At 43.9% G+C, this 17,020-nt stretch overlaps 1 protein-coding gene across 1 annotated transcript in view; it reads left to right on the top strand.

Moving 5' to 3' along the window:
• PPIL2 (peptidylprolyl isomerase like 2) overlaps positions 1 to 17,020 on the top strand; it is a 60,958-nt gene that overhangs the window by 22,436 nt on the left and 21,502 nt on the right. Inside the window, exons 7-8 of the mRNA XM_088476706.1 lie at positions 3,417 to 3,508; positions 3,631 to 3,720. Of these exons, the coding sequence (XP_088332832.1) occupies positions 3,417 to 3,508; positions 3,631 to 3,720 (182 nt within the window). The remainder of the gene's footprint in view (positions 1 to 3,416; positions 3,509 to 3,630; positions 3,721 to 17,020) is intronic.

Here is a 17,020-nt window from a genome sequence, read left to right as displayed (position 1 = left end):
TGCTTAGTGATTAATATAAATAAGATTTTCAAGTAATGGCTTTATTTCACGTGCTGTAACAGTGCTATTTACCATGCCTTTATTCTTGTCTGTCTCTGCTTTCTCTTGTCTAGACATATTCCTTTCTAAATCAGTCCTACGTAGACAATGTAGAGAACATTGCTAATAAAAACAGAACTATGTTATGAATTGTATTTTGTGTGACATCAAGGAAAAAATAAGGACACTTATACAGTACCTTGCAAAAGTATTCACCCCCCCCCCCCCCTTGGCTTTTTACCATTTATGTTACATTACAACCAGTAATTTTATTTTTATTTTTTAATCTGAATACTATGTGATGGGTCTGCACAAAATAGTCTAATTTGGTGAAGTGAAATGAGAAAAATATATAAAAAAGAATCTTTATAAATAAAATTCTGAAAATTGGCATGTGCATATGTAATCACCCCCTTTGCTATGAAGCCCCTCAAAAGTTCCGGTGCAACCAATTACCTTCAGACGTCAAATAGTGAAATGAAGTCCACCTTTGTGAAATCTAAGTGTCACATGATCTGTCAGTCAGTATAAACACACCTTTTCTGAAAAGCCCCAGAGGCTGCAACACCACTAAGCAAGAGGCATCACACCATGAAGACCAAGGAGCTCTCCAAACAAGTCAGCGACAAAGTTGTTGAGAAGTACAATTCTGGTTTGGGTTATAATAAAAAAAAAAAAACAAACAAATCTTTGATCCCCCAGAGCACCAGCAATCCATCATCATCAAGTGGAAAGAACATAGTACCACAACAAACCTGCCAAGAGAGTGCCGCCCACCAAAACTCAGACCGGGCAAGGAGGGAATTAATCAGAGAGGTAGCACAGAGACCAAAGGTAACCCTGAAGGAGCTGCAGAGTTCCACAGAAGAGACTGGTGTATCTGTGCATGTGACCACAATAAGCTGTACACTCCATAGAGAGCTGGGCTTTATGGAAGAGTGGCCAGAAAAAAAGCCATTACTTAGTAATTAAAATAAGAAGACACAATTTGAGTTTGTCAAAAGGTATGTGGGCGACTCTCCAAATGTATGGAGGAAGGTGCTCTGGTCAGATGAGACTAGAATTGAACTTTTCGGCCACCAAGGAAGACGCTATGTCTGGCACAAACACATCCCATCACCCCAAGAACACCATCTCCACAGTGAAACATGGTGGTGGCAGCATCATGCTGTGGGGATGTTTTTCAGTAGCAGGGACTGGGAAACTGATTCGAGTCGAGGGAAAGATGGATGGTGCTAAATACAGGGATATTCTTGAGTAAAACCTGTTTCAGTCTGCCTGTGATTTGAGACTGGGACGGAGGTTCACCTTCCAGCAGGACAATGACCCGAAGCATACTGCTAAAGCAACACTCGAGTGGTTTAAGGGGAAACATTTAAATGTGTTGGAATGGCCTAGTCAAAGCCCAGATCTCAATCCAATTGAGTATCTGTGGTCAGACTTGAAGATTGCTGTTCACAAGCGGAAACCATCCAACATGAAGGAGCTGAAACAGTTTTGCCTTGAGGAAAGGGCAAAAATCCCAGGGGCAAGATGTGACAATCTCATAGAGACTTATCCAAAGCGACTTGCAGCTGTAATTGCCGCAAAAGGTGGCTCGACATAGTACTGACTTTAGGGGGGTGAATAGTTATGCATGTTGAAGTTTTCTGTTATGTTGTCCTAAATGTTTGATTCACAATATTAACAAAAAAAACACACAACTTCACAGTTGTAGGAATGTTCTGTGAATTAAATTATGCACACCTTCAAACAATCCATTTTAATTCCAGGTTGTGAGGCAACAAAACATGAAAAATGCAAAGGGGGGGTGAATACTTTTGCAAGGCGCTGTAATTAAAAGGCACATCCAAGGTATTTATATTAAAAAAAGTGCATATAAAAATGTATGCACTATAAACTTTCAAGTCGCACAATTCAATTCATATAACATGTTTTTGTTTTTTTATTAGTGCTGTTCTATCTTGTTACCGTAAGTATTTTTTTGGAGGACTGGCAGGTGATCATCAGGATCAGCTGCTGGTTTTATTTGTGTTTCAGGTATTTTACTTTTATAATTGATTAGTGCTCAGAAAACACTTACTAGTCCTAGGGCTGAATTCAATTAGCCTCGAATGACTAATTACCAGCGAAGCAGTGCCTGGGGCTATAACGCAGATTTATGTTCACCTCCTCCTGAGGCTCAAACAGAAATCAGTATTAAATAAGGCTTTCTGCCCTTATTGCAGTTGCCGTGAACACATTAATACATAGCTCCGGGTACTTATTACAGAATCTGTGGGTTAACGCTAGTTAGCGTCCAATTTACTGAGCAAGGAAAAGGACTTTTAATTGAACAGCCTCCGGTGTAAAAGTTCAAGACTATCACCTGTTTCCCCATGCGGTATATTAACGAGGGTCATTGAATCCGGCCCCTAGTTTGTTACTAGGCAAATGGAGCTCATAAAATAGGGGTAAGTAAACTCTGGCACTACAGCTGCTGTGGAACTACATCCTAGCATGCCCAGCCACCGTTTTAGCATGCCCTTACAGCAGGGCATGCTGGGATGTGTAGTTCCACATCAGCTGGATGCTTAGCTGAAAATTACCGATATGCCTGATTAGTCTATGGCTAAATATCTATATCATACTTGCCAACTGACTCCCTGAAATAGTAGCAATCTCCCTGACGAGTCTAGAAATCTCCCATTATGCATCTGTTCTATAAAAGAAAAAACAGAGATGTACATTCAAATGGGATCATTAGTATCCTTTCCCTGCATTGGTTATAAGGCACAATGATCCCTATGGCTACATGCATTTTCTGAACAGTATTAGTGTGTTTTCATCATTAAATAGAACTTACTAACTGCTTTGGGGCTCATATATATTTGGATGTAAATCAATCTTATGGCACTCCTCTCAGATGTATCAGTACACGCCCACTTTACCGCCGCGCTCATCGGTGGTGCTGTCACAATCTCCATCTCAAAAGTAGGCAAGTATGGTCTATATACTGCCTAATTCTGGCTTCGCAGACAGCAGTGCTACAACATTAATATTCAGAAATATTTACCCTAATATTCATATTCGGTAGACACTAGTGATGGTTGTGCATGTCTACTCTGATGCAGAGTTTGTGTGGAGAGAAAATAATTGTTGCGATAGATTTAGCTTCTTTATAGTACAGGTAAAATAGCCTTTTTATGCCTTGTAATGTTTTGTTTAATTTAATACAAGATATTCAAACTAAATAAAAATTAAGAAATGTCATATTTACCCCTGGACTATTGAGTGAATAACATTGCGTACTGCTATTAACTACTGTGCAAGATCCATCATATATTGTGTGGAATGCTCTGTGCATAGTGCTGACTGATACTCTTTTGCCTCAACAGGAAAGTATCACTGTCCAGTGCTATTCTCTGTATTCACCAACAACTCCCACATTGTGGCTATTAGCAAGACTGGAAATGTCTTCTCAAACGAGGTAGGAAAATCCTTCGACTCAGCAGACTTACTGTAAATACATGTCGCATGATTCATTTTTATTGCTATATCATAGTAGTTATGCAGTCTATCTCTGTAATAAAATGTTTTTCCTCCATTCAGGCTGTTGAACAACTAAATATTAAATCAAAGAGCTACAAAGACCTACTAACTGATGAACCGTTCACCCGCCAGGACATTATAACACTGCAGGTATGAAAGTGCATTGTCCAGAACTCTGGGATCTATGTGCTCTGGCCGAGTTCCATATTTATTTATTTATATGGCGCCACAAATGTTCCGCAGCGCCTTACAAAGCACATAAACAAGTTGTAGACAAGCGACTTACAGAACAATACAATACAGGACCAGGACATGGATAATACATATTGCTACATTAGTGATCATAACACCCAGATAAGCAACAGAGCATAAGCAACCAAGTGTTAGGTGCCCTAGTGGTGAGTAAGAAGTAGATGAAACTAAAGTAGGGAGAAGCACAAGAGGTTAGAGGGCCCTGCTCATAAGAGCTTACATTCTAAAAATGCATTCAATAATCAAGGGGAGGGGGGAAGAGGCACATCATATTTGGGAGAAAGTATGGCCTACCATGATTATGGTTTTCCAGAATGTTAGCCAATGAGAACCAGTATAATAATAAAAAAAAAATTTAGTTTTATATTGCTCATGGGATAATAGTTGTATGATGGAAGATATGTAATTATTTTATCTCTTGATCAACTTATCAACCGGTATGTACCAAGATGCAATCCCAGCCTATTGCAAAATTTAGCAGGTAGAATTCAGTAGATGCATATCAAATCGGCCATATCCATACTTGGGGCTAGGTTTCCAAAGTGTTTTGCATTCAATATTGTTTTAAATTTCCAGGTCAAACCTGCTGAGAACAAGTCACTGCTTTGTAAATCTAGCTCCAGATTTCTTTATGGAAATACAGCCTTGCTAGTCTCGTCAATCGATGTGGGTTTTATGATTAGTGTTCCACGCCCCCCCCTCCACTTTGGCACGTGCAGAGACTCCCTACCCAAACCTTCAGCCTCTTTTGATATTACCACACCTCTTCTCTCTAGGAGTGTGGACTGATCCAAATTAGTACCCAGGATTCCGCTTCCCTTTCTGTAACTTCCTACATCCTGGAACTATGCGGCTTCCGGCATGCCAGGCCTGCTCTCCCCCCCTCTTCAATCACTGTTTAGAGTATGAATCAAATTTATACAGTGCATCCGGAAAGTATTCACAACGCTTCACTTTTTCCACATTCTGTTACAGCCTTATTCCAAAATGGAATAAATTCATTTTTGTCCTCAAAATTCTACACACAATACCCCATAATAACAACGTGTAAAAAGTTTATATTTATATTCTTGCAAGTTTCATTAAAAATAAAAATAAAAAATCTTAAGAAATCACATGTACATAAGTATTCACAGCCTTTGCTCAATACTTTTGTTGATGCACCTTTTGGCAGCAATTACAGCCTCAAGTCTTTGTGAATATGATGCCACAAGCTTGGCACACCTATCTTTGGGCAGTTTCATCCATTCCTCTTTGCAGCACCTCTCAAGCTCCATCAGGTTGGATGGGAAGCGTCGGTGCACAGCCATTTTCAGATCTCTCCAGAGATGTTCAATCGGATTCAAGTCTGGGCTCTGGCTGGGCCACTCAAGGACTTTCACAGAGTTGTCCTGAAGCCACTCCTTTGATATCTTGGCTGTGTGCTTAGGGTCGTTGTCCTGCTGAAAGATGAACTGTCGCCCCAGTCTGAGGTCAAGAGCGCTCTGGAGCAGTTTTCATCCAGGATGTCTCTGGACATTGCTGCATTCATCTTTCCCTCTATCCTGACTAGTCTCCCAGTTCCTGCCGCTGAAAAACATCCCCACAGCATGATGTTGCCACTACCATGCTTCACTGTAGGGATGGTATTGGCCTGGTGATGAGTCTGATTTCCTCCAAACATAACGCCTGGCACTCACGCCAAAGAGTTCAGTCTTTTTGTCTCATCAGATCAGAGAATTTTGTTTCTCATGGTCTGAGAGTCCTTCAGGTGGATTTTGGCAAACTCCAGGCGGGCTGCCATGTGCTTTTTACTAAGGAGTGGCTTCCGTCTGGCCACTCTACCATACAGGCCTGATTGGTGGATTGCTCCAGAGATTGTTGTCCTTCTGGAAGGTTCTCCTCTCTCCACAGAGGAATGCTGTAGCTCTGACCATCGGGTTCTTGGTCACCGCCCTGACTATGGCCCTTCTCCCACGATCGCTCAGTTTAGAAGGTCAGCCGACACTAGGAAGAGACCTGCTGGTTCCGAACTTCTTCCATTTACGGATGATGGAGGCCACTGTGCTCATTGGGACCTTCAAAGCAGCAGATATTTTTTCTGTACCCTTCCCTAGATTTGTGCCTCGAGACAATCCTGTCTCAGAGGTGGACTTCATGCTTGGTTTGTGCTCTGACATGCACTGTCAAGTGTGGGACCTTTTATATAGACAGGTGTATGCCTTTCGAAATCATGGCAAAGGCTGTGAATACTTATGTACATGTGATTTCTTAGTGTTTTGTTTTTTGAGATTTTTGCAAATTTAATTAAAAAAAAAAAAAAATCTCAAAAAAAGTTACACGTAGTCATTATGGGGTATTGTGTGTAGAATTTTGAAGACCTAAATGAATTTATTCCATTTTGGAATAAGGCTGTAACATAATGTGGAAAAAGTGAAGCGATGTGAATACTTTCCGGATGCACTGTATTTTCGTAAGATCTGGAAATTTGTTTTTCTAGATCATATAGTGTTCCCACTAGACCCTGGGCAGGACGCCCTGCCCAGAGTCTAGCGGGAACACTATATGATCTAGAAAAACAAATTTCCAGATCTTACGAAAATATACAGTGCCTTGCAAAAGTATTCACCCCCCTTGCCTTTTTTGTTACATTGCAACCTGTAATTTATTTTTATTTTTTAAATCTGAATTTTATGTGATGGATCTGCACAATATAGTCTAATTTGGTAAAGTGAAATGAGAAAAATATATATAAAAAAAGAATATTTATAAATAAAATTCAGAAAACTGGCATGTACATATGTAATAACCCCCTTTGCTCTGAAGCCCCTCAAAAGTTCTGGTGCAACCAATTGCCTTCAAAGTTACATAATTAGTGAAATTAAGTCCACCTGTGTGAAATCTAAGTGTCACATGATCTGTCATTATAAACACACCTTTTCTGAAAGGCCCCAGAGGCTGCAACACCACTAAGCATCACACCATGAAGACCAAGGAGCTCTCCAAACAAGTCAGGGACAAAGTTGTTGAGAAGCACAATTCTGGGTTGGGTTATAAAAAAAAAAAAAAAAAAAAATATCCAAATCTTTGATCCCCCGGAGCACCATAAAATGGAAAGAACATGGTACCACAACAAACCTGCCAAGAGAGGGCCGCCCACCAAAACTCACAGACCGGCAAGGAGGGCATTAATCAGAGAGGCAGCACAGAGACCAAAGGTAACCCTGAAGGAGCTGCAGACCACAATAAGCCGTACACTCCATAGAGCTGGGCTTTATGGAAGAGTGGCCAGAAAAAAGCCATTACTTAGTGATAAAAATTTAGAAGACACGATTTGAGTCTGCCAAAAGGCATGTGGGCGACTCCCCAAAAGTATGGAAGAAGGCGCTCTGGTCAGATGAGAGTAAAATTTAACTTTTCGGCCACCAAGGAAAACGCTATGTCTGGCGCAAACCCAACACATCTCATGACCCCCAAGAACACCATCCCCACAGTGAAACATGGTGGTGGCAGCATCATGCTGTGGGGATGTTTTTCAGCAGCAGGGACTGGGAAACTAATTTGAGTTGCAGGAAAGATGGATGGTGCTAAATACAGGGATATTCTTGAGCAAAACCTATTTCAGTCTGCCTGTGATTTGAGACTGGGATGGAGGTTCACCTTCCAGCAGGACAATGATCCGAAGCATACTGCTAAAGCAACACTCGAGTGGTTTAAGGGGAAACATTTAAATGTGTTTGAATGGCCTAGTCAAAGCCCAGATCTAAACCAATTTGAGAATCTGTGGTCAGACTTGAAGATTGCTGTTCACAAGCGGAAACCATCCAACATGAAGGAGCTGGAGCAGTTTTGCCTTGAGCAATGGGCAAAAATCCCATGGGCAAGATTTGGCAAGCTTATAGAGACTTATCCAAAGCGACTTGCAGCTGCAATTGCCGCAAAAGGTGGCTCGACATAGTACTGACGTTAGGGGGGTGAATAGTTATGCACGCTGAAGTTTTCTGTTATGTTGTCCTAAATGTTATTTGATTCACAATATAAAAAAAAAACAAACCACAGTTGTAGGCATGTTATGTGCATGAAATGATGCACACCTTCAAGCAATTCATTTTAATTCCAGGTTGTGAGGCAACAAAACATGAAAAATGCAAAGGGGATGAATACTTTTGCAAGGCACTGTAAATTTGATTCATACTCTAAACAGTGGTTGAAGATTACTATCTTCAAAACACTCATTAATACTTACCCTATGTAAACAATTGTTAAGCTATACTCCTTCTGCAAGCAGTAAAATAGGTTACTTTGTGATTGTAATCTAATTTGACCTTGGATTTATTTGTAAATGAACAGTGAAAATCTTGGCAGGATAATGGCACAGTGCCATTTGTGATTTGCTCCATTATGCACAAGTTTCACAAAATTCCAGACTGGTAAAGCTAGTTATAAGTGGACTTGCTATGGCCCTGAAATCTGCAGCTGCACACAGAAGAAAGAAATCCCATTTAATGTGGTCAATTCAATAAGGTGCGAGTTGCTGTTTTCTCTTTGAATTCCCACAACAAATTAATTTTGCAATCCAATTAGCAACTCGCACTGAACCAGTGGGTGTGAATTTGCATTTTTGCCTTCACGCCATCCTGAGGGTTGGAAAGGAAAATCTTTATTTATCTAACTTCATCTGGGGGACACTTCATTACCCTTGGGGTTAGTGACTTGGAGGCATCAGCACAACTTTTTGGGGGTCTAAAAGCTCCTCTCCTCTAACCCCCCATTAGTTTTCATTAAGTGCTGAAGGAGGTGGTTAGCACTGGGTTTTTTTTTATTTCAATTTTAAATTTTTTTTTTCCATAATTATTTATGCAGCCTTCTCTCTATCTGGCTGAGGTAGCTTTTCTCTGCTACCCAGGTAAATTTCCCACCTCCCGGACTGACAGGGTTATCCCTTATGGCCTGGTTCTTAACAGAACAGGGCTGGAGGTGGAGCGGAGTCCAACCCCTCTGTCTGGAGGGGGGTAGAGGGGAATCACCACGGTGCCAGGGATCGCGGTAGCACCCGGACGCGGTGCTGAGGCTGGCCGTTCATATCAGAGCATTCGTCGGGGGGTAAGTGGGACCCAGCGGCCGCAGCTACGGTGAACGCGTGGAGAGTCGCAGGCAGCATCAGGGGAGAAAGCAGGCCCAGCATGCCGGAAGCTGCATAGACTCAGGATGTAGGAAGTTACAGAATGGGTATTCTCGGGTCCAGCTTCTAGGCCAGCGTTGGCGTTGGCCTAAGTAGCAAAAGCTATGGAAAAATGGATTGACATGTTCATAGAAGGTATCCAGTCTAATTACTCTGAGGACAAATTTGTCTTTAGCAAGGGCAACTCAAAGTGGGTGCTGATTATTTGAGTAAGGCTCCTTTTTAGTTTCTGTCATTTTGTCAAAATTGTCGAGCCTTGCGTTTGTGGCAAGAAGTTATGTGGCTTAAGGCATGGGAAGCAGATCCTGAAACAAAGAAGTTTCTTGAATTCTTGCCCATAGATAATAAATATTTAATTGGGCCTGAGTTGGACAAGATTTCAGAAGCCACAGGAGAAAAAGTTATTTTTTACCAGTTAAAAAGGCTTATAAGACCAAAAATAGATTTGTTAGCCCATATTTCAAACCACATTTAAATCAGGATAAATTGTACTTACAAGAGTCCAGGGAAAACCGAACCTTAAGGGGAAGCCCAAATCTGCATGACGGGAAGGGCATACACCTGGAGGGTTCTCGGGTGGGTGCCTGGTTAATGTTCAAAGACAGATGGATGGTTTCTTCCACAGACAAGTGGGTTTTGTAAGTTCTAAAAAAGAGGGTATGTGATGAGCATATTGGGCCCTGCTTCGGAGAGATTTTGTACAACAAAATGGCATTTAAATGAGGAAAACTGTACAGGATTGAAAGGAGCCCTAAGGGGCTTGTTGAAGTCAGGGGTAATAATTCCAGATCCCAGGTCCCAGCAAAAGAGAGGTTTTCGTTCAAATCTTTTTCTGCTGCAGAAACATGATGGCAGTCAGACCAATTTTAACCTTAAAATACTTTACATTTAAAGATAGACAAGTCCAGAATGGAATCTATAAGATCAGTGATAAATGGTATGGAAGGATCCAGGTACTGGCATGTATAGACATCACGGATGCTTACCTACACATTCCCATATGGAAAGGACATCAGAATCTGCTAAGATTTGCAATTGGAAAACCATTTCCTGTTCAGGGCCTTACCAGTCGGGCTAGCCACTGCTATCAATACCTTATCAATACGATTAGCTGTTCAAAGCAGATTTGGAGTTAGCACTACAGAGAGATCTCTTAAGGGCAATACAGGTGCTACAGGGTCATGGCTGGATAATAAATTGGAAAAAATACAGATGATTTCCCAGCCGACAGTTGGATTTCCTAGGATTAAAATTAAATAAATTGTGAAGGGTGTTTCTGATGAGAGAAAATATTAGAAACCTCCAGAACCTAGTGAAAAGGAATTTGGAACTAGGAAGTCCCTCAGTCTGGATATGCATGAGTTTATTGGGAATGATGGTGTTTGCATTCGAGACTATTCAGTATGTAGTTCATTCCAGAAGGTTCCAATGGAACATATTAAGGAACCTATCAGGATCCCATGTTCAGTTAGCAAATCAATTAATTTCCTTCTCACAGAAAACAAGGAAGTCTCTCAGATGTTGGATCAATACAGGAAACCTGAACAGAGGCAGAAGCTTCCTAACCCTGGACTGGATAGTTATTACCACAGATACCAAGCTCAGGGGCTGGGGACGTTCATGGGGAAACACTAGTTTCAGGGACTATGATCCACATCTGAGACAAAACGTCTGATTAATGTGTTGGAAGTGGAATTAAGAGCAGTTTGGAACACATTAATAAGAGTGGAAAATCTCCTACTCAGAAATCCAGTAAAGATTCAGTCAGACAACACCACATCAGTAGCATATATAAACCACCAAGGGGGAGCAAAGAGTTGGTTAGCAATGAAGGAGACATTTCGCATATTGAAATTGGCAGAGAACAAAATTCCAGCAATATCAGATGTCTTCATACCGGGAATACACATTGGAAGGCAGATTACCTAAGTCGTCAAACGATTTGTCTAGGGGAATGGTCATTACACCCAGAAGTGTTTCTGGTTTTGGTGGAGAAGTGGGGTCAGCCGGAAATAGATCTGATGGCATCCAGGTTCAACAAGACAGATTCTGTTGCAGGATCAGAGACCCATTAGCTTTTCGGGTGAAGCCATGGACTTTTTCGGCTGGCATACATATCTCCACCAATTCCAATGATACCAAGGGTGTTAAGGAAAATAAGAAAGGAAGGCAGCCCAGTAATCTTGGTAGCACCAAATTGGTAAAGATGGGCCTGATGGGCAGAAATAATAAGCATGGCAGTAGGAGCAGGATTCAGGTTTCCCCTTTGTCAGAACTTAATCTCTGAATGTCCTGACAAAACATTGGGCCCTGAGACAGTAAGTTTGATGGAATGGCTCTTGAAACCAAGATTTTAAGGAAACAAGGTTTTTCAATTTCAGTCATTCAGACTATGATTAAGGCAAGAAAAAGGTTTTGGCTAAAAATTATTATAGAATTTGGAAAAAGTATATAGATTGATGTAAAGGGAGGAGGAAGGTCCCTCATTCTTCTTTTTATCTAATAAGACTCTTCCATTTCCTGCAGGAAGGTTTCACGTTAGGACTGAGCCTAGGATCTTTGAAGTTTCAGCTCTTTTAATTTATTTTTAGAAGAAATTGGCAGTCCTTCTGGAGGTAAAAAACATTTATGCAGGGGTAATACACATTAAACCACCATTATAGAGAACCTGTTGAACCTTGGGATTTGAATCTGGTATTCTCAAAGATTCAGGTCCCACCTTTTGAACCAATTATAGCAGGCTGACCTTAAATGGATAACCTGGAAGTTAGTTTTTCTTCTAGCTATTACTTCAGCCACAAGAGTATCACAATTAGGGGCCTTATCCTGTAATTCGCCGTATCTAATCCTTCATAAGGATAGGGCAGTTTTCCGTACTAGTCCCTCTTTTCAGGAAAAAGTAATGTCTGATTTCCACTTAAATCAGGAGATCATAATTCCTTCTTTTTCCAGGGCAGACAAATCTATCAAATGGACAAGTTGTGGTTCATGTTTATTTGAATAGAACTGCAGATATTAGAAAAACAGATGTTGTTCATTCGCTATGATGCCACGTAGAGAGGTTGGCCAGCTTCTAAACAGATGATAGCTAGATGGATTATGGAAACCATAAAGCAAACATATAATGGAGCTGAAAAGCCATTTCCAGCTAGAATCTCAGCTAATTCTAATAGTTCAGTTAGCTGTTCTGCAGATGCACTGATGCACTATGTAAGGCAGCAACATGGGTCTTCAGTTCATACATTCACCAAGTTTTACAGTTTTCAGGATTTTGCGTCCAGTGAAGCTGAATTTGGACAAAGGGTCTTGGATTCAGCCAAATCCATATGTACTTTACATAGAGATCAGCTGCTGTATATCCCCAAGTGTAATGAAGTGACCCCCAGATAAAATTGGAGAAAACAAGATTTATGGTACTTACCAGTTAAATATTTCTCTGGTGTCATGTGGGGGACACTTTGGACCTCATTCAGAGTCGGTCGAAGCGGCCGCACGGTCGTACGCGAAAAGGGGCCGTATATGCAAATGTTTCCCTCGCAAGTTGCGTCCCTAAGTTCGGATCGGTAGTTGGCCGACCAAGGGGAGGAAGCGGTCGGAAGACAAAAAAAATAAGCCCACTTCTCGTACGCATTGCACGTCATCTCCGAGCATATAAGGATTAATCGAGACCATCGGCAACCATCGAAACTCGTCGTAGAGCTTAAGTTTGACCATACCCTCTCTTAAGCTCTACGATCATGTCGGTGTAAAAACCTCACATGTCACATGTGCCATGACGCTACTTTAATTATGCACTCCCATAAACCGTATGCATTCCCACAAAACGTCGTCCGCATAATTAGGCACGCCTGCATTTGGATCTCCGCTCCCCCGTTTTCAAGCACCTTCCCCTGTTACCACCCACAAACGCCTCAATCTGTCACTCAAACTATCGACCTGGCTGTGTTCAAGGAGAGAGAAATTTCTGATCGTAGTGGCTAGTTTGCGCACGCGCATTGCGAACTGTACTCATGCGCAGTATAGGGAACATTGGTGGCGTACGACCGTGCAGCCGCTTCGACCGACTCTGAATGAGGTCCTTTGATCCCTTCCTCGATTGAGGAATGAGTGAATGAGTTAGAAGGTGCTTACCTATTTCCTACACGCTATTTAAATTCAAACTGAAGAGGGTTTAGAAGTGAGGAGCTTTTATACCACCAAAAATTTGACCTCATTAAGTGCTGACTACTCCAAGTCGCTCTAACCCCAAGCGTGATGAAGTGTCCCCCAGATGAAGCCAGAGAGAGAGCTTTAACTGGTAAGCACCATAAATCTTGTTTTTAAGGTTAAAATGTTGGAACACCATGCTGAACCCCTTGGACCCCCTCCCCCCTAATGACTAATTAGGCAATTAGAAGTTTCCAATTAGCTTAATCAGTCCAATAATTACATGTCATTTTTGGGGGGTTAAAAAAATGGCCTAAAATGACCCCAAATCAACTTTTTCGTTAGTTGAGTCTCCCCAAGTTTAATTTGTATTTATTTAATTAAAGAATAATTGTGTTTTTAGTTTTTTGTTTTTTTTTGTAATTTCACGTTTTTCGTTTAATTTGTTTAAGATTATATGAAAAAAGTTTTGCTTTTTGTATTTTTTATTTTTTTTGTTTAGAAAGCACAAATCAGCCATTTGACAACGCTTAAAAATATTCAGTACTTTCCTAATGCCCACAAACAACCTACTATACAGTCCTGCTAACAAAATGATCAATTTTGGGGGGGTCCAGGAGCGTCTCCCCACTTTTTCATGCACATCTCTCACTGAAACCACTGAACCAGCTTTGCATTAGCGGGAGCAGTCCAGCAGGCTGATTACAGCCAGAGACTGATTACCGTTCCGACCAGTATAAGTATCGGGGAGCACTGGACAGTCAATCTTAACTTGCCTCTCAGCTGTGCGCTTATCCAACTGGTACCATATTCCCCAGCTCCACACTCTAACTGAAATCACTGAACCAACTCTGCATTAGCGGGAGCAGTCCGGCAGGCTGACTACAGCCAGAGACGGATTACCGCTACGACTAGGATAAGCATCGGGGAGCAGCGGGCAGTCTATCTTTTCCACTCGGCACACACAGTGTCCGCAGTCAGATCTTTCTTAAGGTAATACCAATTACTACTTTCTGGTGGTGGTCTGACTGATCTTGGTGCATTTGGCCCCTGCAATATACAGTGTGTAACAGGGACCATGTAACACCCAGGACGAATTTGATCCCTGCAATGTCAATGGCATCAGGGTTCATCTAACACCTGATACAGATCTTTAACACACCACCACTATACTTTACTTTCCATAAGACACTAGTCTTCCTGCTCTCTCATCTCCTGTCCTATACCTTTTAATACTGTATGACGGGCAAAAGTAGAAGCAGGAGACACTTATGTGCCTTAATTTACTCATTGTCTATTCATATTTTCTACTTCAGGGTCCATAGGGTTCCACAGGATACCTTGGGGTATAGGTGTGACGTCAGTCGCAGGGCACCAAAGAGTTAAGCTTTCAGCCTCCCAGGATGCACTAGGTCCCCCTCCTATACCCCGCCCCCAGGCCAAGGCACCTCAGTTTAGTTTGGTGCCCGGCCGGAGTCGGGTGCACCTGTTGGAGTGGGGGCTAGAAGAGCCCCTGAAGCTTATTCTTCATGCAGCTGTGGCTGCACAACTGGATGAACAGCATGGACAGTCAGTCCTGACGTCCATGCTGTCTTCCCTACACCCCGCCGGTACCAGAACGCCGGTACTGATCCGGGGATGCTGGTGGGCGTCTGGGGTCACAGCTAGCGGTGACCCCAGATGCTCCGGACCATGGCCGGATTCAAGGGGGACAGAGGTAAGCAGCGGGGTCCCGCGGTGGGTCCCCGCTGATCACATGGTCCTAAGTCCCCAGGCAGGGGGCTCCCTGGGGACTGGCTGCAGCGTGGAGCCAGGCGACCAACCTGCGCTTCCACTACCCCCTGGGACAGCGGACCGCAGCAGAGCGGTAGCGCTGCGGCGTCCCAGGGGTTAAATGCATGCCAGGGGAGCGCGCCTTCCCTGTCTCACAGCCGGCGCCTCCCCCGCTGCACACAGCCCTCTCTGCACTGTGCTGACTGGTCCTGTGTCAGCGCTCCTCCCCCAGGCCAGCTTCTCTCTGCTCCTCGGCGGCCATCTTCTCTGCAACGCATGGTGAACGCTGCTGGAAGTCTGGAAGGAAGCATCGTGGTCTGGGTCCCCCCGCATACCTCTCCTCCGCTGTGGCTCAGGTCTGTGTATGCAGCGCTGTGTCCTACCAGGCCCTGTGTCTGTGTAGTTGAGTGATCAGCGCTGTTAGTGCAGGAATTGTTATTTCTCTGCATTGTATGTGACTGTGCTAGCGCTGCCTGTAACTATTCTTCACTAAACTGTCAGCTTTATTACTGTCCCTGTTCTTTCTGCTAAAGCCCTTGCGGTGCGGTGCTGCAGGGTGGTCTCTCGCCTATTTAATACTTAATTGGTGAGAGAGGTCACATACGTGGTGCCATCATGTCTGAAAGTGATTTTCCCCTCCGGCTACAGTGTACCACGTGCAAAGTACCGTTAGCGGAGGGGGAGGGTAGCGCGGAGGGCCTTTGCCGGCAGTGTTGTCCATGGCGCGGCCTATTACGGTTACAGCACCGGTACAGGAGCCGCCCTGGGCTTGTTTCGCTCAGGCGTTAACAGCTTTAGTGGGCCAGTTAGCTCCGCAGCCCGCGTTTACTCCGATGGGTTTGTCCCAGCAGTCTGTGGTGTCGTCACCCATGCAGGGGTTCCCACGACAATTGGTGGTACCCCACAGTCTCCCTATTTCCCCGCTCCCGGGTTCTCAGGAGCCAGCGTGGGTTAACTCCCTGACGAGTTCTTTACAGCACTTGTCGGATGTATTGCAAGGGGAGTCTGTGATGCGGCCTCATAAAAGGCCGGTGGCGTCTCTGTCCGCTCCTTATGAGGATGACGAAGGGACGTCTGATGATGGGGAGATTCTGGATCCTTACGATCAGGAACCTTTCCATACTAAGGACGCTGATGCTAAGTCCAAAGTATATATTCCTGGACTTATTCGGGCGGTCCGCACAGCCTTGGTGATTGAGGACGAAGTTCCCCCAGCGGCTAAATCTAAGTATGCCTTTTTCAAAGATGTGAAGGGCGATGCCACAGTCTTTCCTCTTTCGGGTCAGTTGGTGGACCATTTAGAGGAGGCGTGGAAACAACCTGGCAAAAGATACCAGCCGCAGAGACGCCTGGCGGTGGCTTATCCGTTCGCGGATAATTATTTTGCTAAGTGTGAATCCCCTCCACAGGTGGATTCTCACGTGACCCGTCTTGTCCGTAGTGCCACATTGCCGATGCCATCCATGTCCTCCCTTAAGGATGCTACGGACCGCAAGGTAGAAATCTGCCTGAAGTCCGCTTATTCCCTTGCAGGGGGGGCAGCACGGCCGGCTATGGCCATTTGCTGGGTTGCCAGAGCGATGGAGCGCTGGGCGGATTCATTAGAGGCTTCTTTTGAATCCGACTGTCCGGCCGAACAAGCGGAGTTGATTGGCAATCTCCGTGATTCGGCCACCTACATCAACGAGGCGGCTCTAGACATTAGTACTCTGGTGTCTAGAATTTCTTCAGCAGCGGTAGCTGCTCGTCGCACCTTGTGGCTGCGATCCTGGAAGGCGGACGCAGATCCAAGAAAGGTCTGGAAGCGTTGCCGTTTACCGGAGAAGTTCTCTTCGGTCCGGATCTGGATAAGATTGTGGCCACGCTGGCGGCAGCCAAATCTGCTTGTCTCCCGTCGGCCGCTGCTCCTTCTGGTTCTGGACCATCGTCCTTTCGGTCATCTAGGGCCCAGGGCAGGCCCAAACCACAGTCGTTTCCTCGACAGGCTGGCCCTAAGAAATCGGGCAAGCCCCGGAAACAGGCATGGAGTACCAGACGTCCGGCCCCCAAGCCAGATGACAAGCCTGCGGCCTGACGGTCCGGGTCTCCCCTTGGGGGATCCCAGGGTGGGAGGCCGCC

The sequence above is a fragment of the Taudactylus pleione genome, unplaced genomic scaffold, assembly GCF_031769625.1.
Source record: "Taudactylus pleione unplaced genomic scaffold, aTauple2 ptg000191l, whole genome shotgun sequence".
Classification (NCBI taxonomy): domain Eukaryota; kingdom Metazoa; phylum Chordata; class Amphibia; order Anura; family Myobatrachidae; genus Taudactylus; species Taudactylus pleione.
This window is presented reverse-complemented; position numbering and strand designations above follow the sequence as displayed.